This window comes from Sander vitreus, chromosome 4 (assembly GCF_031162955.1).
Source record: "Sander vitreus isolate 19-12246 chromosome 4, sanVit1, whole genome shotgun sequence".
Classification (NCBI taxonomy): Eukaryota; Metazoa; Chordata; class Actinopteri; order Perciformes; family Percidae; genus Sander; species Sander vitreus.
In genome coordinates, this window is record NC_135858.1 from 24,140,114 (window position 1) to 24,163,366 (window position 23,253).

At 39.9% G+C, this 23,253-nt stretch overlaps 1 protein-coding gene across 1 annotated transcript in view; it reads right to left on the minus strand.

Annotated features, from left to right (window-relative positions):
- Positions 1-11,807: 11,807 nt before the first annotated feature.
- The window catches only part of LOC144517187 (plexin-A2-like), a 93,452-nt gene continuing 82,006 nt past the window's right edge, over positions 11,808-23,253 (minus strand). Inside the window, exons 26-32 of the mRNA XM_078249109.1 lie at positions 21,900-22,003; positions 19,781-19,877; positions 18,837-19,036; positions 18,038-18,207; positions 17,402-17,614; positions 15,379-15,529; positions 11,808-14,093 (exon numbers count right to left, since the gene is read on the minus strand). Coding sequence (XP_078105235.1) covers positions 13,998-14,093; positions 15,379-15,529; positions 17,402-17,614; positions 18,038-18,207; positions 18,837-19,036; positions 19,781-19,877; positions 21,900-22,003 — 1,031 coding nt within the window. The 3' untranslated portion in view covers positions 11,808-13,997. The remainder of the gene's footprint in view (positions 14,094-15,378; positions 15,530-17,401; positions 17,615-18,037; positions 18,208-18,836; positions 19,037-19,780; positions 19,878-21,899; positions 22,004-23,253) is intronic.

Here is a 23,253-nt window from a genome sequence, read left to right on the forward strand (position 1 = left end):
TGTGTGTGTGTGTGTGTGTGTGTGTGTGTGTGTGTGTGTGTGTGTGTATATGTTTATATATATATATATATATATAAATAAACTACAGTATGTGCAGCATTCTTCAAATACCAATCAATGTTTAGACTTTATATATACACATTAAATAGGCAGTTCCAGTGCTTGAATCCACAATGAACAGGCAGGTTATGTTTTGGTGATCATTACTTCATCCTTTGCTCGTACTGGGTTACAATGTCTGCCTGATCTGTGAACCCTGTCTGGATGGGCGCAGTAATCCACTACACAATGAAAGGTGATAGCTGACAATAGGGTGACACTCTGGTCCCTTAATAGGCTTACGGAGATAGACCGTGGAGCAGCATATTGTACTCGAAACAAAAGTGTGATCCACTGTTATGCTAATGGCATTAATCCATTTCGGTGACCCAAAGCCCCCACCACTCAGCAAGGCCATCAATCAACAACAGCCATCCCAGTAGTGAAGTCACCACAGGATCCGCTTAAACCTTTCACACTTCCACAGAGTCCTGAAAGCACCAACCCCCTGCAATTTGGGGATCTTTGCTTTACTTTTGTTAGCTCTTTTGCTAGCTGTTCTCATGTTCTCTGTAAATCACACATCTGGAACCGCTGGCGAAGGTATGCTAAATGACTTGTTAGGTCCCACCCTCCTAGACAAAGAAAAAAGTAGCAACAACGAGGGGAGTAAACTGGACCACAGCTACATCTTACATGTTTGAGAAATGCTCTTGTAATTTGATACCAGTCCCACTGCCCATAGTCCCCCTGTTCCCGTTTTGGCCCCATACTCCCCCCCCCCCCTTTCCTCCCTGTTACCCTCCTTCCTTCTTGCCAGACAAGACCCCTATCAAACGTTCAGCTCAAACAGCAGGGCGTTGAGATGGGCAATTGGCCCCTCACTGTGACTCGAGATGAGCTTTGCCGAAAACCTGAAGAGAATGTGCCCCATTACAGCAGCCACAGCTGGACAGCAGCAGTCATGTCACCCCAGTAAAACATTCATTAGACTGTTAGCTAGTTAAGTATTTCTGCTACTTGAGTCCTTGTGAATCACAACTTCCTGACAAATGGCAGTAAGACATAGAGTAGACCTTTTACCCTCAATGAAGGGCAGCAGGACAAACCCTGGCAGTTTTGTCGTGACACCCCTACTTCATATATTGTTCCTTGTTCCCCTCTTTCTTTCATTTTTACGTATAGTATAGTATAGTATATTTATTCTCACCTTCCATGTTATTGTACCTTGAAGGTAATGACAGCCAGAACTCATTTACTCTCCATCAGTAGACGTTTCATTTACGGGATATTTCCGACGCCGCCGGAGGTTCCGCCGGATGTCCCTCATTTTCGGCCTGATGTCCATCACCTTCCGCTTTCGTTGTGTTGGCATTCTAAACTCTGGTTGATTCGGGAAACATCCTCCGAGCTAGAACCGACAATCAAATTATATTCATCTTTTTCTTTTTTTTTTATAAAATTCTCATCACACACTCGGCAGCCATTGTAATTGCAGAGCTCGCCTCCCTACGTGCACATGTTTCACCATCCACCATGTTCCACCTTCCCGAGGCTATTTTGCGGAGGCACCGTTGCTGCATCTGGGCGCTTAGCGTCGTCCAAGACTATTGTAATTGGTTAAAAGAAATGCCAATAAACCAGAGCACATTTTTCTCCTATCCAGGAATGCTATGTGGACTAGCCAGACCCTCCTCGCAGTGCTGTGGAGGAAGGTCTGGCAATGCAAGACTAGTAGACACTCAAAAAAAGAAGACAGAGGTAAGGAAATCTGTCTTCCTTTGTGACAGTGTTTGGTCTAAAGTGTCACAGAGTAGCTCGTCATGGTCACAGAGCAGGAAACCAAAACAGACAGCAAGTGCATCCCTCCTACGACCTTACAGAAAGCAAATCTGGAAAAGATTTCTACCACTGGCATTCTGTGATTCCTATGGGTCTGGCTTCATATAGCTATATTTGTTTATAATATATTGACTGTTCTGCACATATGTTGCAGCTTATGGAGTTTTAAAACAGAGCCTCCATTTTCCTTTTAACTGCTTCTTCAGTAACAATACATTTGCAATCATCATATCTGCTGGTGTTATAGATTATTTATGACAGCAGTGTGTATTTTTTTTCTTTTTAGCTTGCAAGCGTGTTTAAACCAGATTTTGAGTGTTGAGCTTTTTAGTTATTTTTCTTTAACTTTTTAGTCAATTTATTGAACATGTTAAACAAAAAAAAGGCAAAAATGCAGTTCTATGCATTGTGTGCATATACCTCAGAGTATTAAATGCTTTCTGAAATGTATAATGGAGTCTCTCAGGAGAATTTAGGCAACTGGATTCAATATCAAAAGAGAAGTGTTGTGCTTTTGTGCTTGCACTCTCTCATGAGGAGTCCCCTTTAGATTTACCCTATAGTTTAAAGACCACAAAAATCCTGAGCTGTTGCCAAACATTTTGTGAACATGCAATTTTTTTTTTTCATTTACTTGCATACTCTGTTTCTTTTTCTTTTCTACAGTCAAGGCATATGATTCACACACGCACACCTGTTTCTGACCTCAAACAGAGAAAGACAAATCAAAAGTTTTTTTTGTCTGTAAATAGTTTTGAGGACACACTGCTGAAAAACAAAACACATGATGCTATAACTGGTTTTCTGAGAGCAGGGACAGATGATGGATATGCACTACAACCAGTTTCTCCAGGGCATGGGTTAACCCTAGCTTATGTGTGCGTAATTAAGTTCATTTGGTTTCTTTAGAACACACATTCTAAATATGTTAATGAGCAATCACATTACTAATTACTTTCTGGGTTAAACTAGCCAAACTTTGCCAATAAAAGAAGCTCTAACAGCCTGGCTTGCATCTGACTGTAATATTTTACTTATTGGGTGTGTTTTAGGAAAAAAAAGCTCACTGGTGTTTTAATCATGAAGGCCTATTTTGTGGTAATGGACGTTTAAGCTGATAATTGGAGACTCCAAGGATTACTGAGGCTTGGCTGACGAATCAGTAGGCTACTTTAAATGACAGATCCCCATCACTAACTAGAGAGCTAATTAGCAGAATATGTCATGGATTATATTCTCAGGAGACTTCTGGTTTTATTTTTATTTTTTTTAAATGTAAGTTCAGAATGAGAGACAGTGAGTTTCGTTTATAGCTTTGTTTAAAATGTGAATCTTCAAAATGTTTTGCAGTACCAGCAGTGTTGGCTATATTTATTCCGTCCGAGGGCAAGAGTTCACCAGCAATGGATTATTTGTAAGCCCCAGGCAGAGCATTGGAACAGGAAGTTGTAAAACAGCGACTCTCCTAATGTGACAATCTTTTGTGGGCAGAGAATTCCTTTGCAACCCGTTCATAATTAACAATATAACCTCAGAGATTCATGGTTCCGTTTTGAACTAATACGTCACAGAAATAGACAAAAAGCAATTGACATGCTCTGCTAAATTAATGGTGAGGGCATTGTTTTAAGTCCTCATTGAAAGGGTGTTTATAATTTTAATTTTGGTTCATGTATTTGTACAAACACATGCAGACACACATACACACACACACACACACACACACACACACACACACAGAAAACATTGTAATGCACATTTTATGGCGCTTTGAAAATGGGTGCCATAAATCCCACAAAGCTCACCGATTGGCTATGTAGGAGGGAGCCTGTCTTGAAGTGATTTCATGAGTGCTGGAGGAAAGCTGAGAAGGAGAAAAAGAGGGACGTTTTGAGAGGAGGAGGAGGAGGTTAAGTGGGAGGGGATTTCATTTCAAACTGCAGCACATGTTGACCGTTACCTCTCTGGGCTGAGCAGCAGCAAGGTCTTTGCCCTCGAGTGAGCCGGGAAGAAGAAAAAAGAAATTAGAAAGAAAGAAAGCTTTATTGATGACATCACTTTATCCCAAAACCAAATGTGTTAAGGGTTCTCTCTACAGTCTCTGGGTATTCAAGTACATCTGTGTCATGACCTACAGGACACACACACACACACACACCCTCAGACTGCAGTGCTAAAACAAGACACTTGTTGTCACTAACACATGCTAACCCTTTGGCCGCTTCCTGCATCACATTTTGACAGCCTCTCACACAATCTTTCTCTCTCAAACTGACAGTTCACTGTTGAACTGACTTCAACAGTGAATGAATGAAGAATGCTCATTCTGTCTCAGTCGGCCTGTTTCCAAGTCATGCTCGTGATAACAACTTTGGCCAGAAGATGGCTCCACTAGACTGGTGTGTGCTGTCCAGATCAACCTACTGGACATCAGCTTCATAAGTAAATCATTAAACCCTTCAGTTATTGCTTCATATTGTTTAATTTTGTGGAACTGAAAGCATTTCCACCTGCACATATTTAAAGAATCCAGCCGTTAAGTGTTAGTAATGGTAGTGAGTAATGAAGTCCATTATGGCCTGAGTCTGCAAGTAACCGCGTCGTTGCTAATGGACAAAAGAGAAATTACTACAGCAAATTGGGGAAATAAAATGCCGTCATGGATTAGCTCAACGAATAAATCCTGAAACAAGTTGTTACAGATAGAGGCTGAGCTGTGGTGATTTCACTGACTTATTCTATACTGTCATCAGGGATTTCTTTTGGATGTGTGGTTTGGACAGCTGTCTTTTGTCCTTGGCAAGAACAAACATATTAATGCCTGTTTGATTGTGTGCACTCTGATAATGCAGTTTGTATTTAATTCAAGCAGCAGGAGACTGATGCTAGCAGACCTCAATAGCCTAGAGGCCTTCCAGTGGTGGGAATTTGAGGCTCGATTGTACAGTAGTGGGAGTGTACATTATGGAAGGGGAAAAACAAATGACGCATTTGTATCTGTGTCCACTAAAAGTTTCTTCCCATCTGAAAAGAACCACAACCCATAAGAAAAAGCATCTGTATACTGTATATAAAAGGATGCAGGCTTATGTGTGTGCTTATCATGCAATCCTGCATGATCTGCACTCCAAAAAAATTACCATTGGCTTGGCGTTGAGAGTTTGTGCAAAAACGGATAATTTTATATATAATCTTTATTCAGTTTATATATAACGTAGGGCTATTTTACTGTATTTAATGGCTGAAACTATATATTTTCATTATCCATGAATCTGATGATTATTTTTTTCAATTAATCTTTGTATTCAGAATGCTTGTTTTATTTAACCAACAATCCAAAACCGACAGCCATTCAGTTTATGAACATACATGACAAAGGAAGGAATGCAATCTTCACATTTGAGAGGATAAAACCACTGAATATTTGGCATTTTTGCTTAAAAAATTAACAAAATGATTAATCTGTGAAGTCTTGGATTGTTTTGTCTGACAAACATCCAAACGTACGTATAATCACATAAAATAGAAAAAGCGGTGAGTTTTGAAAATCTTAAATAATTGTCGAATCTTTATTTTCTATTAACGTCCATCAATATACAGAATATACATAGCCATTGTATAACCAAAGTCCCTTTCACACATGCACTGCAAACCTGAACTTATCTAGACATTACTTGGCGGAGCTGTATGTGAGAATGCAAATGGCTGAATCAGTTGGATCGGCCATCAAATGGTCTTTACCCTGCCAGCTCCGTAGTACAAAGTCTGTGTATTAAAGTGTGAGAATTCACAGCAAGCGAGTGGGCGCGTTGATGATGTTTCATGCGGCTCCCGCAAAACTGGAAGAAAACAAACATGCGAGGGTGAAGAAAAAGGGTCATTTTACACGAAGACGGCAACCAAAATGTCTAACTTGCTAAACCACGAGATTCTGGAACTTCTGTCAGTAGACGCCAAAATCCTCAGACAAATTCAAGGAACGTTTTTTTTATGACCAAATTATGAACCGACTCTGTGGCGCAGTGTAATCTGCGTCATGTCCTGTCTCCTGAACGAAATGGAGTATTTCCAGTAAGTGAGAATGCGTCTGACACGGACAATTTCTTGTTGTGTGCTACAACTTCGGACAATGTCAGGGCCTGAATCGTAGGGACATCGTTCAGAGTTCATATGTGAAACCGGCTATACAGTAGATGGCGGTAAACTTAGCACGCCCCTAGTTTGAAGAAGCTGGCAGGAGTAGGTAAGCTATGTACTGCTGTGGGCGGTTGCAACAGCAAAAAAACTTTTTAGCCACCTATAACAGACCCACCTAAAAAAATGAATATCCATTTAAGTGTACGCTTTATTTAGAATATTTTTGGTGTTTTGAAGGGTTACTTAGATCCACCAAAGTCACAAAATAAGACAACTAACCAATCAATGCAGCGGTAGACCAGCATCTCCAGTGTTATGAGAGGTAAAATGAGTGTTTTTGTCAAAGGATTCTGGTGGCTTTGAAGACAACAGATGGATATAACTGCTTCAGTTCCCCGTCGAAAAGGGCTGTCTGACGGCAGCGTAATGTGGTGAAAATATTCTAAATACAGTGTACATTTAAACTGATATTGGTTTCAGTTTTCTAGTGCTGCCACTAACGACTTATTTTCTAACGACTAATCTTGAGACTAATTTTTCGATTAGTCGACTAATCTAAATGACTAATAAAAAAATCAAGTGTTTGTTATTTCATCCATTTTATTTTGAACTCAATTGAAGGGCCAAAACATAAAATGTCACCTGTGCCATAAACAATATAAATAACTTAAATGTTACCAAAAAAATGACATAAAGCAGATATAAATGTAATTCTAAAAAATAATAAATAATGATCGATTTTGAAATATTGCACCTGTCAATACAGAAAAAATATTCTGTAGCCTATTTTGCAGTCAATACTGCTGACATTGTCTTTGCTGTAATCAAATCAGTATATATTTATGTTATAACCTGAAGTATACTACTGCTTGAGTGCAGTAATCAATGGGAAATGGGAAATTACATGTGTACAGACAAGGCTAGCAGCAGCTTCAGACACCTTTCTGGTGTGTAAAGACATAGAGAAACACCACGCTCACACCACGCAGGTAGTGTGTAGCTGAATCAGGCAGACACGCAGCTACTTGCGCTTACACTTGCGTGCATGGCGGGGTTTAAAACATTAACTAGGTAGCCCGTTTAACATCCAAAGACAGTCATTGTACTTGTCAAGAGTTAATAAACAGTACAGACTTGCTCGCCGTTTCATTAATAATCGTATACTTACGTTCAGAGGCGGAGTGGCAATAGGGAGAGTCGGGACTTTTCCCGGTTGGCCGGTAGTGTTTTGAGGCCACAAGGCCCGGCTGATAATAGTTATACATTGCAAGTTCTTAGCAACACCATTTGGCGGCCTGGTGTGCCGTGGCCGCGCCGCTGCCCGCTGGTCAAACTGTGCAGCCTCTGCTCAACTCGTACGGCCTGCCGCCGCCATTTTTCAAATCAAAACAGTGAAGGCGGGGTGGAGGGGGAAGAAAGAGGATAGCAGATTAACCAGCAGGGCGCGCACAGACTGGTGTGGAGGTGAATTACAGTGAGCCATTTGAGACAGGAGACCAAAAATAAATAGGCGGTCAATAGTAAAACGACATGTCGACTAAAAAAATTGCCGTCGACTTATTTTAATGGTCGATTACGTTGACTAAGTCAACTAATCGCGGCAGCACCACAGTTTTCAGGTAGGTTTGCTGCTGCCCCCATCCACAGCAGTACATTGCTTAGCTTACATGCCGGTACTCTAGTCTGCTTCTCCAAACTGAGGGTATGCCGACCTCCATGTATTGTAGTCTATATCCACGACGTTCCACTTCCGGGATTGCTCTGGTGCTGCAGGAAATTCCACAGGATGCATGTCTTTTTGCGATGTCCGTTACCTTCCGCTTTCTTTGTGTTGTAATTTTAAACTCCGGTGGATTTATGAGGACTACGGTTAACTGCTCCTCAGATCTCTGCAGGGTAAATCCAGACAGCTAGCTAGACTATCTGTCCAATCTAAGGTTTCTCTGGCACGACTAAACTAGACTAAACTTTTGAACGTACACGTTCCACTAAAACAAGTTCCTTCCCGACAGGGCTGGACTGGCCATCTGGCATACCGGGCATTTTCCCGGTGGGCTGACGCACTTTTCGGCCGAATTGCCGATATAAATTGGCCTTTTTTTAATGTATTTTTTTTTTTGGCCGCGCCGGCCCATAAGGAACGCACAGCGGCCCATTGGTTCATTTTCTTTATTGGCACTGGCCTGACCCAATCATATCCAGGAACCCCTTCCCACTCCGGTCCGCAAATTTACGAATCCCACTATGGCCACGCCTACCGGCCCTGAGACACAAGCTGTAATAGTTATGCTGGAAGTTTAGCATCCACGTTAAAATGGACACAACGACCACCGAAGCGCAAGGTAGGTGCAGAGAAATTACAGGAGAAAAAGATTAAGAATCTACAGGCGGATTCCTCAAAATGTGCCAAAATTTCGGACGTTTGGGGCTGTAGTAGCTGCTTCAACATCAGTATTACCTGAAGTAGAGGAGGAGGAGAGGTGGCGCGCTATACAGAGAAGCAGAAACAACATCATGACAGGGACGAAGCCGAGGACGAGAGTGACAATGACAGGGCCAGTGGAGCGAGTGAGGAAAAGATGGAAGAGAGAGTAGATGACGATGTGGTAAGGAGTAGGCAAATTAACAGGGACTCTCAGAAAGGGTGTGTGTGTGTGTGTGTGTGTGTGTGTGTGTGTGTGTGTGTGTGTGTGTGTGTGTGTGTGTGTGCGCGCGCGTGTTATGTGCGCCTCACGTCATAACGACAACAAGCAGTTAAAGTTAGTGGCTGTCAGGTAACCTAACTGCTTAAGCTTACATTGAAAATTCTAGCAGTTGGGTAGCTGAAAAGTCTGTGTGGTCTATAAAATCAGTGTTGATACAAGCATCAGTGTTCCTTGAATTGCTTAATTAGCTTATCTTGTATTGGTGCTCTTTTCCAGGGCATATACTACTCTCAGCTTTATTGTAGCTTTTGGGAAGGGTTATGGTTATTGTATTTAGCAGACACTTTTTACAATAGTTAAAAGTAACAGTAAACTGTTTTTAAAGTTGCTAAGCCAATATTAAGCAAATTAGTAATAATACCAATGATGGCAATACAATATCAAATATCAATAATAAAAATACAATAAGTACTCATAACTCTAAGAATGAATGAATTATTTAAGGGTAAGATCAACAGATAAGTCTTGAGACCCCTCTTGAAGGATCCAAAACGATCACATGAACACAAAACACTAGGCAACTCGTATCATAGAATGCATGCATATTTTAAGAGGACTGTCTACAGGGAATGTGTCTGACCAATCACGGTGGGTGTGGGCCGCCTGAGCCAAAAATGCCAGGGCCAATTTTTTGTCCCAGTCCAGCCCTGCTTCCCGAGGCTATATTGCAGTGGCTCCATGCCAAGCTTAGCACCTCCCATGACGATTGCGATTGGTTTAAAGAAATGCCAGTAAACCAGAGCACGTTTTTCTCCCATCCCGGAATGCTGGGTGGACTAGCCAGACCCTCCTTTGCAGCGCTGTGGAGGAAGGTCTGGCAAAGCGAGACTAGTAATACAATGACTATGGTTTAAGTACCTCATACAACCACACTTAAAAAAATCTGAACTATCCCTTTAAGGACATTGCAGCAGAGCCTTGTACGTTGACTATTAAAACAAACTCTGCTGGGTTGTTGAAAGTCAAAGGCCTTTTTCCATTCAGCCTTCGTTCCACAGTTAGAGTCCACAGTTTGAATTATTCTACAAGATCTGCAGTCTGGGCGTCAGGTTCATTTCCCCCTGAATCTAATATTCTGCAGCATGAGAAGATGAGGATCTGTTATACCAGTGATTTTACAGAAATAATAAGTGTTGCACTGTTAGTTAACATCACGATGTAGTGTCATCAATCGTGGTCCAAAGCATGATTCAGATATTATGACAACTGTCAGGGATTAATAGGAGAATAATGGGTTTCTAATGGCTGTAGTAGCTCCGTAAACCTGTTTGGTACCATCTAACTACACAGTCTATCAAGAAGATATCCTGCGGCTCGCTCAGCTGTCAGTAGGTTCTAGTCCTAATGATCCTCCTCTCTCTCTCTCTCTCTCTCTCTCTCTCTCTCTCTCTCTCTCTCTCTCTCTCTCTCTTTCTCTCTCTCTGTGTGTGTGTGTGTGTGTGTGTGTGTGTGCGTTTGTTTTACTATATTCGTGGGGTCCAAAAACCGGGGTGTGTTTGTGTGAGAGAGAGAGAGTTGGAAGTGTGAGGTGGAATTGCTAGCTGCTAACTGTAGGCACTCTGACAAGCAAAGAAAGAAGAGAGGAAAGACAAGGGGTTAGAGCCTGGCAGGTATACACAGGACCCTTCGATAGGCTGATGACACCCCCACCTGGATCTGACAGGTATGAGTTGGGAGGCTCTCCTCCTCCTCCCCCCCTGCTCTGCTTGCCCAGAGCCTCGAGGGTTAAACATGAATAATGAATTCTGGCTCCTTATGGCAAGTGCTCAAGAGCCGCTATATGCTGCTCACATACCATAGCAAATACTGTCACAGTATGACGGCATTCAAACTATTCTTCATTCAGAGAGGCTATTCACCACTTGATGTTTTGTTTTATATGAAATTCAAAAGGATATTTCTTTGTTGTTTTGCAAGCTAAACTCCTCTTTTAAATATCAAAGGTGCCAGTCTTGCCAGACATGGTGTGTGTTAAATGGTAGTTTGCTGCCTTTGTAAACATCAGATTTCCTTTGTATGATTGCAATTAACAGTTGTCAGAAATAGTCAAAATCATTGGCTGTCTTTGACAAAATTAAAAAACACATTTTCCACAAACCCTGTTACTTCCGGTCATACTTTAAAGAGAACATTTAACATTTTTTCTTTAATGTACCACTATCTGTAATGTTTTTAATTTTTGAAGTACTTAAACAAGCTGGAAGTGATTGTTCCATCGGTGCTTCTTTTGCTGGCTAAAAACGGCCTTAGCAGTTTGCTTTATATTTATTATATTGTATACAATAATGTCCCAAAATCTGTGGTTAATTCATGTTAAAATATTACATTTTACCACCTGTTCAACCAGGCATTCTAATTATTTCACTGAAATAAGGATTAACAATAATGCACTTATGTTATAAGATATAGATACGATTTTAAAATGTTTCATGATGTTGTAGTATAGAGTGTTGCTATTTTGTTAGATAATGAATTTCTCATCGATACAAAGCTGGAACACAGCTTGTCTGTGGAGAGGTCAGTGGATTGCTAATGTCATTTGTGTATGTGTCCAACAATTATGTTAATGTCTAAGTACAAAGCTGAACGATAGTACTGAACGATGTACCCCTGGGATTTCAGTGGATCTCTGACATCATCGTCTTGCCTTTAGAGCCCTTTCATTTAAACCCAATAAGAGCTTAACTGTTAATTTAGCTTGCAAGTGCTCCACTAACATAATAACAATATATTATCCAGTTATGTGTAGCTTCAAAATGAGGTAATCTCTAACAGGAGCAGACATTTTGTCTGAAAAATACGATACCTAGAAATTTAGTGGCCATCATTTGTGACGGATGATTCTTTGTACAATGGGCTGTCTTTTATATTGTTTTATATATTGCAGTATTATAAGTCAAAGCAGTCTGAAATAGAAAATTACTTTCCACAGGAATGAAGCATTTTGACGACACAAGATTTTTATCAACCAGGGATTAATTTTAGGATCTAACACCTATAAATATGGAGAACTTAATGTTCAGCAGGATTTTTCCAAATTTCTCATCACAACAAAAGAAACCAGGCGAAAATAATTTTCATCAGCTGCGCATTTAATGTATAACAACAGTACAAAGTGAATCTTTTTTGCTTGCAAAATAGGAGTGTTTTGTATGTACAATATTTATACAATAATTTATAGTTTAAAAAACATGACAGTTTAAACGTCCGACAGTTTATTGCACAACACATTTATAAATTATCATCATCAAACCACACATGAAACAGATGAGTTCTCTGTCATATTTCAACACTTAACAGGAAATGTATTATTTATATTGTTTTATCTTGCTCTTCTAGATTAGCATGAATAAAGGTCCTGTGGGGAGTACATTAACCCCACTGATACTGAAATGGTAAGAAGAGCAGCGCTCCATAATGACACTGATGACAGTCGCTGTGACTTTCATATGGAGCGATGAAACTGCCTCAAGCACAGAAAGAAGTTAATCTTTCTTTCAGCATTGCAATGGGTAAAATACAAAACTAAAACCCTGAATTAACGCGATGCCTCAGACATACTTTTTCATCATGAAAATCATTTTAAAGTTTAGATATGGCACTCTATAAATACAGCAGCGAGGAGACAACAAGCGGTCAGGTAAAATGTACATATGAACGCAAAATTAAAACTTATTATTAGAATTATATGCTGAAAGAACAGTCCGGACTTAAAGCAAAGATAGCGTGAAGCAACAAACAGACGTCTAATGAATGAACTTTACAAGGACCAACAACTGATCCAAACACATGTATCATTAATCATATATCCACTCTGTGGACAAAATATTAGGAACACCTACTTTTTTCTGAACTACAGACCCGCTTGCAGCACCCACAGCTCAAATGTCTCCAGGGTGAAAAATCCTTCCAGCTCGTTTCCTACGTTTAATTTCCAGGTTACGTTTAAAGTGGATTTATTGGGGAAAATCAATAAGGCATCAAAGCCTTCATCTAACTAAATCTGGCCAGATTAATTAACAGGGACAGCAGGCGCTCTTAATATCTTGTACACTCGGTGCATTTCAAGTATCACGCTGAATGTAAACAATGACTGATGAGACAGGGAGGGTGGGGGAGCGGCGCTGTTCGCCAGGGTTTGGGTAATCGGATTCACAATCAGACTTAAAGCATCATTAATCATGCTTCCTGCTACAGTTCAATTTGGTCTCCACTTATCTTTGAATGGCTGAATTGGTGGTCTATAGATCATCACTGTACAACATTTCCTATCTTAAATGGGATCTTTTCCGTACAATGACATGTATTTTTAATAGCTTCTACAGGAGCGTTTAACATGAATTAATCATGAGACATATTATATTTGGCACAAAAAGCCAGGAATTAGGTCTGGAAATATCTCAACATATATTTCAAATTTGAAGATAATGCCTTTTGCAGTATTATTAAAGAGCTGAACCTTCCACCTCGTCAATACCAAATTTTGTGTATACTGTTCAATCCCTGGCAGACATGTAATTCAGAAAGGACAGGGAGCTTCAAGTGGGGAAATGAAAAGTGATGATGCCAGTGTCTTTAGTGTTGTCTTTTTTAAGCCTTCAAAAGGCAATAGGAAAACACTGCTCCAAATGGTGATGTCAATCCAAACCTGTGATATGTAGTGTGAATAAGTGTCCTTCATCTTTGACATATAAAAAGTACTTTAAGTCTTGTCTCGGCACATGTGCCGTCCCAATGAAATAGCTCCTGTCTTTGTTGAGCTTCTCCAGTGACTTGTCAAGTTGAGTCATTCTTTATTAAGCGCTGTTCTCAGCCATGCCACACACACACACATTTTGTATAAGCCAAACAAAGACAAACCATTACCGCATGGGAAAGAACTGGCTGCAAATTCAGTAACCGTGATAGCCCAAATCCTCTTTCTGTCTCTCTCTATATTGTGCGTTTTAGAAATTGAGTGTTTGCTTTTGGAGTTTCTTCTGAAAAACCGATGACATTGGATTTAATTCGTGCTTTGGGACGATCTGTGTGCTGTGGTTTATGTATGTACATTTTTATGTGTGTATTTATGCGTGTGTGTAAATGTCTTTGTGTATGTATTGTCAGTTTGTTTATACAGTAGGTCCATTAAGTCCGTGATGTCATCCTGTGTGTGTGCGTGCGTGCATCTGAGTGCCACGTGTGTTGCCGATGGGTTTATAACTCCTCTGCCATAGTATGTTTCAGTGTGTGTGTGTGTGTGTCTGTGTGTATGTATGTATTTGTGTATGTGTCTCAGCTCTCTATAGACATGGCTGAGATGATCTGCTCCACTTTATACGCCAACTTCTGCTTCTGGGCCTGTTCGTCCTGCTCCAGTGCCTCGATGATCTAAAACACACACACAGAAACACACCAAAGGGCACAAACTGTGAAACCGAGGAGATAAGGCATATCGCCGGTCAGCTATAGGAATCATACAAATAAGCACATACACATCTACACCAACAGCTTTCACTATTAATTCTACTTGTGATGACTTAATATATTGTATGTGCATTTAAATTTCTAAATTATGTTTGCAGGTTCATTTGAATTAACCATCAGTGATTTGACTAAGAATCCATAGCATATGTATAAACATTAGCAAAACATCTGTTATGTAACTCAGTTATAACTAAAGTTTATCAAGCTAAAATATAGTAAACATTTGCTGGTTCCAGTCTCTCAGATGCAAGGATTTTATATCATTGTAAATAAAATATCTAAATATCTTTGGGTTTTGGACTGTTAGCTGACAGTACACTCAATTAGAAGATGCCACCTTGGGCTCTGGGAAATTGTGATGTGCATTTTTCTGACATTTTATAGACCAAGACCATTCATTGATTAACTGAAAATCGTCAACATCAACATATTGATAGATTATGAAAATAATCATGAATTTCAGCCCAATCTACATGCCTTTAAAGAGTAACTTAACACCGCCATTTGTGCCGACCAGCAGTGGTTTAACTTCTCACCTTGTTGCAGTGATGTACGGGTGTACTTCAAGACACCGTGATGTCACTGTTGGGTGTGGTTACAGGTGAAACGAGCCTGAACATTTCAACCGGAGAGGTTGGCAAAGCGCTACTTTTCAGCCTGGTGTTAAGTTACTATTTAAACCTGAATTCATTGATATTTTCAGCAACTTGGGGGCAGCACAATCGACACATGATAACCTTATAAAGTGGTTATGGCGGACTTGTTAGCAAACAGTTGCCTATCTGCACACCCAACAGACGCAGAGCAACATCGTCATTCATTAAAAGTTCTGATAGTCCACATGATTAATTAATATCCAATATTCACTCTCCTTTTAGCTCGGCCTCTACCAACTCCTGAGGGAATTAGCTGGTTCTTTAGTCACCAGCTAGTCGCTAACTTTGTCTGTTTGCTGTTTTGTTCTGAACAGCTAGCATACAGAGAGTTTCTCAGAGCTGCAGTGGGGTGATAATTCTATGTGAATTCACCACTACGAACGACAGCTTTTACAGTACACATAGTCATTTTATCCTTTTGTTAAATAAAAATACCTGTTTTAATAGAAACATTGCTAACTTCAGTCGGCTAAACACAGCAGCAGGACCTCTAGAGCACATTTCTATGTCACAGTGTGTTGACTGGGCCTCACCTCTTGGCTGTACTTGCTGACGTAAGCGTAGATCTCATGGAGGGCACTGAGCATGTTGAACTCACTGGAGTGAAGGCGGGCCTGTTCAGCCAGATAGGCATTCATATCCTGATCACTGATGGCAGGCAGGCGGTTGATATCAGCGTAGTACCTGCGAGGAGACACACAAACTGTGTCAGAATCAAGGGCACAGTCATGCATAGCAGAGCTTTTCTCCTCACCTGGATTCAGTCTGTTGTTGTGAAAAGTCAAAGAATATCAAATTTTACAGGCGTCAGTAAATCAGAGGCATTTTGGCAGGAAAATAAGAAACCTGTCACTTATAGGTTCAGTCATTTAGTCACAGTGGTTCAAACCACACCAGCACACTGTTTTTATATAGAAATGCACAACCTTATATGACTATACTTATGAATATTTTCACTTGATTACACATTCATTCTGTCACTCCCAACCCTATTAGAGCTGCATGATTAATTGGGCCACAATTTGCATTTATAACTCTATGCAATCACATTTATACATGATGATTCTGCCCTAATAGTATGGAGATCTGTTGCATTTCATCCCTGCATCAACTAAGGACGAGACTCCATTGCACTATAGGACAAATGTGTGAGCGATTCGGAAAAGGAACATGGCAAAAGATAAAACTTCAGACGAATAACAACAAAATTAGTCATAATTGATAAAACCCCTATGATGATAAGCAAGAATAAATAGATTAATCCGTCAGTTCTGACAAAACCTGGTAGTCAAAAAAGTAGATGAATAGCAACCAATGTTCTGACGTAGTTTCTGAACTGTATAGTAACACCAGAAATAGTTACTACCTCAAAATACAATATGATGAAGCCATCAAACCAACACAGTACATCATCATATCTGACAGGGTGAAGTAAATCATGATTCTCATTTCATCCAGATTTGGCGGCTCTAAAACCTATATATATAATATAGTATATCCAATGGCAAGCCTCACCTTACTCCTAAAACAAAGCCTTAAATGTCCCATACTATGCTAATTTTCAGGTTCATACTTGTATTTTGCGTTTCTACTGGAACATGTTTACATGCTTTAATGTCTTCTCTGATTGGTCAGCATTTCAGGGTCTTTCTGTAGTATAGTTGTGACATCACAACCGTACGGAAGGACTGACTGCTCGTTTAAAGGCACAGTTTCTGAATACAGGCTGTGTCCATTTCTCCGTGGATTGAGCGTTTTGATACTTTCACAGTATTTACAGTGCTCAGCATAAGTGAATACACCCATGCTAAAGTTGACTAAAAAGAGGAATAAAAAATCATCTTTTGGAAATTGATCTTAATGCCTTAATTAAAAAAGTTAGGAAAAATCCAACCTTTAAGGACACCAATTTTCTTTGTGAATAAATAATGTATCGTAAATAAATAAATGCTCTTCCTTAAAATACAGTGGGCATAAGTAAGTACACCCCTATGTTAAATTCCCATAGAGGCAGGGAGATTTGTATTTTTAAAGGTCAGTTATTTCATGGATCCAGGATACTATGCATCCTGATAAAGTTCCCTTGGCCTTTTGGAATTAAAATAGCCCCACATCATCACATACCCTTTACCATACCTAGAGATTGGCATGGGGTACTTTCCATAAGATCACCTCTCAATGTAAATCAAACCAGCTATTAGGCTAACTGAAATAAACCATTAAAATCTCACTTTGTATAATATGGGACCTTTAAGTCAATACTAACAATAACCTTTAACATAACGCACCCAATCATACGTAAATCTAATCTTATTTATAACTAAAACAAATGTGATTTCCTAACTTTCACCTAAAACATAGGCCCTGATTTTTAACCAACCCAGTGAAGATGTGATGACAACCTAAAGACTCCTCAGTCGGGATTTAAATCATCTTTCTATCCTTGTGAATGGCATTTGTCTTTGCATGTGTACACACACACACACACACACACACACACACACACACACACACACACACACACACACACACACACACACACACATACATACACACCTTTCAACCCAGCTTTTGTAATGTGGTATGTCCTTGGCATAGAGTAGTTTGGTGGAGGGTGAGTCTTTGCCCAGACGGTGTTCAGAAGTTGAGCAAGAGTCCATAAAGGTTTGGGCCACCACAGACAGACAGGCGTCCGTGATGCTGCTTTTATGGATGTCAAACACAAACTGGGGATTCTTGATCACATTTACCCAGAAGCGCAGGGGAAGGCTGGAGATAATAAAAGAGGAGAAAGATAGGATAGATAGACAGATGGATTTTACACATTTTTAGACTTGCAAAATAAAATGATTACTTCATGTGTACAAGATGTTCTTTTTTGATTTTCTTCTGACCAATAAAAAAGTATAGACGTTTTTAAGTGACTTTAGCCATGAGAACAAGATGAAGTTGGCGTTAAGATTCTTCAAAAAGCAGCATAAAACTGAAATATTAAGATAAATTAGATAAGGGTCCACCCTGGCATCAAGGTTTCAATAATTCAGAAGTGTTCACTGGGCCCAAAGCTTTGACTGTTTGTAAGTAATGAGTAAAAGTTCTATAGAAAAGTACTGCAAGTTGGCTTGTTAAAGAAAGTGAGATGTCTCTACAGTCATATTAAGGTAAAGAGTTTCTCCCCCCTCTCTTTCTCACCAGTTGCTCTTCCAGGTGTGACGAACGTCCATGTCATGGATGCCATGCCTGTCAGCCTGCTCGTCCAGGAAGTCAAACATATATTTGATTGCTAGAGGCAGGGCGGTGCCCCGACACACGGTGCTGAACAGGGTCTCAAACAGATCGTCCACGAACTTCTGCAGTGTGCCCTATAGAAAACAGTGTTAGAGTTCAGACTTGTAGCGTTACTGCTTGTATTGTCTACTCTAAATCTAAAGTGTACTACTGCGTGAAAAGTGTAACTTAAGATAACAAAAATTGGCACGTGTCCAAAAGTAATTCTTAATTGTAACTGAACACCGCGCCATTTATTGTTTCTCATTATGTTTTGGTTTTAGGGATGTCAGTGATGTTTAGTGGTGTAACGGACCATAGTTGATCCGTGGCCCGTACGGACACAATCTAGCACTTGGTCACTGCTGTTGTCGGAAAAACAACATAGACGGGACTAAATGGTGCGTTTATTTATAACTGGTAAACTTTGAGGGGCATTCAAAGTTATTGTAAAACACCCTTTTCTCATCTGTTTTTGTCATTTAACAGCAATTTACTGGTGAAATAAGTTATCGTTTTTACATTTTTAATAAATCATTTAAATTCCCCCCTTTTTTTGTGCTGATCCGAAAATTGATCCGATCCGTGAATCAAAACCGTGATCCGAAACAGAACCATGAGTTTTGTGAACTGTTGAACCCCTAGTGACAAACCTAACAAATAGAATAAATAAATAAATCAAAGTCCAACATATCGTTACTATAATAACTGTAATATTTTGCACCTTTGTTGCTAGTAGCCTCGTCAGGTAGATCTCAGACACCATCTTGCTGCCACGCTCGCCCTCTTTCTGGTCTCCGTGGTCGTGGTTTTTTACCAAGTGCCAAACTTTGACCCCGCTCTCCAGGTCAGGGGTCAGCATGGGCACACGGGAGTGGGGGCTGTCTGGGCTGGTGGGTGTCGAGCGGAAGGGAACGTCCACACCTAGATGGTCAAATGACAGATATAAAGAAAATATAAATTCCAAAATGCTCTAGAATCAGTTTGTAAATATAAAACCTTTGTCCATAAAATGCCAGTTTGTCAGACAACGGAAAGAAAGTCACATTTGCTTAACACATCTGGATTTAAGGAAGAATTTCTGTTTGTAATGTGCAAGTGAGCAGGTTGGATGTGTGTGTTTAGAATGTATAATCTTTTGCTGCCATTATTTCATCCGTTGTCATAGTAATGACACAGCATGCACTCTTTTACTAAAGACATGTTTTCAATCTGGGCTCTGGTCCTCACTGTCTGTCACTCTTTTCTGGTCTTTTTGTCACTTTGTTTGCAGTGTCATGTTTTTTTTGTTTTGTTTCTTTAAATTGATTGATTGATTGATTGAAAACTTTATTGAACAACAATCAACAAGAGGTGTTCAAAAGGATAAAAAACACAATAAAGCCCAAAGGCTTGTTTCCATTGTGGAATCACTTGAAATCTATTATGAAAGATGCGTGCAAGCTGTAGTTTCAGAGATGTGATACTCAATCATTATATGAATCTAAAGTGATGAGACTAGATGAATATTTTTGAAACTGAAATTGCCTCTCTTTGTTGAATGTGCTGTATAACAGTACCTGCTAATGTGCTTTACAACAGACTGATCATTGACAGCAACAGATGGTGCAACACGGCTGTGAGCTGGGTGAATATTAAGTGCGTTTGTATTTCTTTAACAGTACTGACCGTATCTGCTGATGCTGCGTGGGAAGCTGGCTGAGGAAGGAATATTGAAAGAGGACATCTGTTTGGGCACCAAGGCAACCACACAGCGCTCAGACACCTGAACGACAAAGGTAAAGGTAGAGTATTATTTTTATGAATTGGTGGCTTGCAGCTGTAGGTCAAAAGCAATCATGGCTTGAATACGTTCTTTGCGAACACAAATCAAGGACCAGGGATTTGTAAACTTATGATTCAGAGGTGTTGAATAGTCTTCCATGGGCAGTTGAATCACATGACTTACAATAGACGTATAAAGGAATGGCCTTTAGTTCAAGTAAAACATTCTTTTAAAATCGACAGTGGTAAACATCTTCCATCAACTCTAGCTAGATAGAAATACAGATAGCATTTATCACAACAGCTTCAATTACCAAACACAATGGGACCAAACCCATAAATATCTACTGTATATCGATCATGAACTTGCTCAGAATACACCTAACTGAGCTAAAACTGGAATAAAGTAAGAAGATTTATCAGTGCAAAAATAAGACCTCTTTTTCACAGCAATATAATTCTCTTTGGTGAAGTTCAAATGTAGTCAAGGGGAAGGAATCAAAACAGTGTTTAACACACAAAGCTGAAAAGTATTTATATACATTTAGTGTGAGATTTCCATATATGTTTTTTTATTATAAAGCAGGTCAAGGTGCTATACTGTATAAATACTATGAAGGTATCAACACGCTCAATCCACAGCCCGTATTCAGAAACTGTGCCTTTAACCGCCCGCCATGACATCCGTTTTGTTAGACAAAAGTATGCTGCACTGAAATAGTGGCTGTGTGAGTGGTACACTTCCAAAGCCCAAAGCTGATAGTAAAGGGAAACATTTGACTGATAAAGGAAGAGGATGACTCATCTGAGGTTGGTGACCTGTGTTGTATGAGCTGAAACAAAAAAAAGATGTTGTAAAAGACACAGGCACACAAGTGCATGTTCAGTTGACTAGGCGTTCTTGTTGGCAGGGGGGTGAGCTGAGTGATATGAATATGAATGAGTAATGCTCTGTCCATCAACAATATCTGCTGTGATGCCCTTGAGCAACTGAATCCGTTGTTTTTTTTTCAAAGGTTGAAAGATTTGTTAGATTTGTAAGAGTGGAATAGCTCTGAGGGACGCTGTAGTTCAGTCAGAGTTGGGGGTGCTGAGAGAAAGTCAGTCTATATGATAATGTTGTACTAAAATACTGCACGACATTCATGGTTTTTGCATTAATTTGAATGGCCAGGATAATTTATATTTAATAACTGTTAACTACATTTTACTCTCATTTTAGAATGTTTTACACTACAACAGACTGCAAACTTGTGGGTGAGAGATGTGACCCATAAACAGGTTATTATAGTTTATAATATTGCAGGACAGTGAGGATACAGCTATTTAATATAGGAGACGTGCGGAGAGCTACCAATGTGGATTAACCCCTAGAGGTTCACATGAGACAGCTGTCACTCTGTTGTCTGCAGTCTAGTTCATACACTTCAGTGATAAACTGAGAAATATACAGAGTTATAATCATACTGTATGAGGACTTGTAGTAGCTACGTGTGTGTGTGTGTGTGTGCGTAACAGAAATGATGTCCCCTTTGTGGGTGCGTCATCGCAATCGGCAAAGACAAATATGATTGCTTAATACACATTTTCAAAATAAGTAAATCACACTGGAAGATGCTCATAGTCTTAGGCCTACACCAAACCCAAGATATCCAAAAATATTTTGATTGACAGAAGATTAATCTGCAACTATTTTCTTATTATTTATTAATGTTTGAGTCACTTCTCAAACTAACATGCCTAGCATTTGCTAGTACCAACTTCCTAAATGTATTTTCTGCTTTTTATATAATTGTAAATTGAATATCTTTGGATTCTTGAAAATTAGTTGGACAACAGGAGCAATTTAAGTATGTCCCCTTTGGCTCTGGGAAATTGTGATGGGCATTTTTCACTCTTTTCTGTTTGTTGTAGACAAAACAATTGATCTACTTATCAAGAAGATAATCAGCAGATTTCATTGTTAGTAAAAAAAAAAAAAAAAAAGTTAGTTGCAGCCCTAGTATTAATATTATTAACATACCTGGTAGTGCATGAGTGTGTTGAGTCTCTTCCAGTCACTCTCTATCTTAGTGGTGATGTCCTCATCCTGCAGGACCACACGAGCTGTTCTGCCCTGCCGCCACTCTGAAGGAAAATGCAATCAATAGTGAATGTATGACACATGTCGTTTTGGGGAATGTTTGTATCCCAAGTGCATGGCAGTTACATATTGTCTAATGCCCATCGTTGTCTTGCACTGTCCCTTTTGCGCTGCAGGTGAGGTCATGTTATCCTTGTGCACTGTTAGTTTGTTCCCTGAAACTCTTGTTGTCAAGCCAAGCAGCCAAAGTGTTACCAAGACATCTTCCTGTACATTGTGATGTGATTCAAGTGATTATGATTCTACGAACAAAACACAAATGACACTGTCTCCACAGAGATTAAAGCTGCCCAAAGCAACAAGGAGAAACTGATCCTCTCCAAATCCCTAACCTGTAAAAGCCCCTTAAGGTGTATAACTACAAACCCAAGGCAGTATCAGCCACTACCTACTTTATTTGCCGCCTTTTGAAGGTGCGTGTCAGCTGGATTTGTGCCAAGTCATTCAGTACTGGATGACACATTGTGGGCGTAAGCCTAAGTGTAGGTGAGCTGTCAGTAAGGTTTAATGTCAGTGTTGTTGAGTGTTGCTCTGGCTAGGGCTGTAAACCGGTTTGGGGAGGAGGTTTTCTTCCAGAAACTAATTTTTGAGCTCTTTGCTGATGGCATACATCTTTAGTCAAACAACTGTGATAACTCCCTGACACACCCACTCTAAGCTGTATTCTTCCATCCTGTCATTATTCCAGCATATCATGTGCCATGGCTTCTGTCTCTAATATACAAGACAGCATTATGAAATGAGTAGGGCTGGGCACCGAACTTCGATACTTTTAGGCACCAATCAAATTGCCTCCATATATCGAGTATCAAAAAATGCCTTGTCATTCAATACCAAATTCTAATACCTAAGTAGTAATTCTCAGTGACAGTGAGATAGGAAGCATGCAGTATACTTCTAACAAGATCTAATAATGCTGGTGATTAGCTGTCTACATGTGGTAAAAGCATGCAGGACAAACTCTACCTTAAAGGTCCCATGGCATGAAAATTTTATGAGGTTTTTTAACATTAATATGAGTTCCCCCGGCCTGCCTATGGTCCCCCAGTGGCTAGAAATGGCGATAGGTGTAAACCGAGCCCTGGGTATCCTGCTCCGCCTTTGAGAAAAAGTAAGCTCAGATGGGCCGATCTGGAATCTTCCCTATATGTCGTCATACGGGTTAAGGTTACCTCCCCTTTCTCTGCTTTGCCCGCCCAGAGAATTTGGCCCACCCATGAGAAAGAGAGAGACA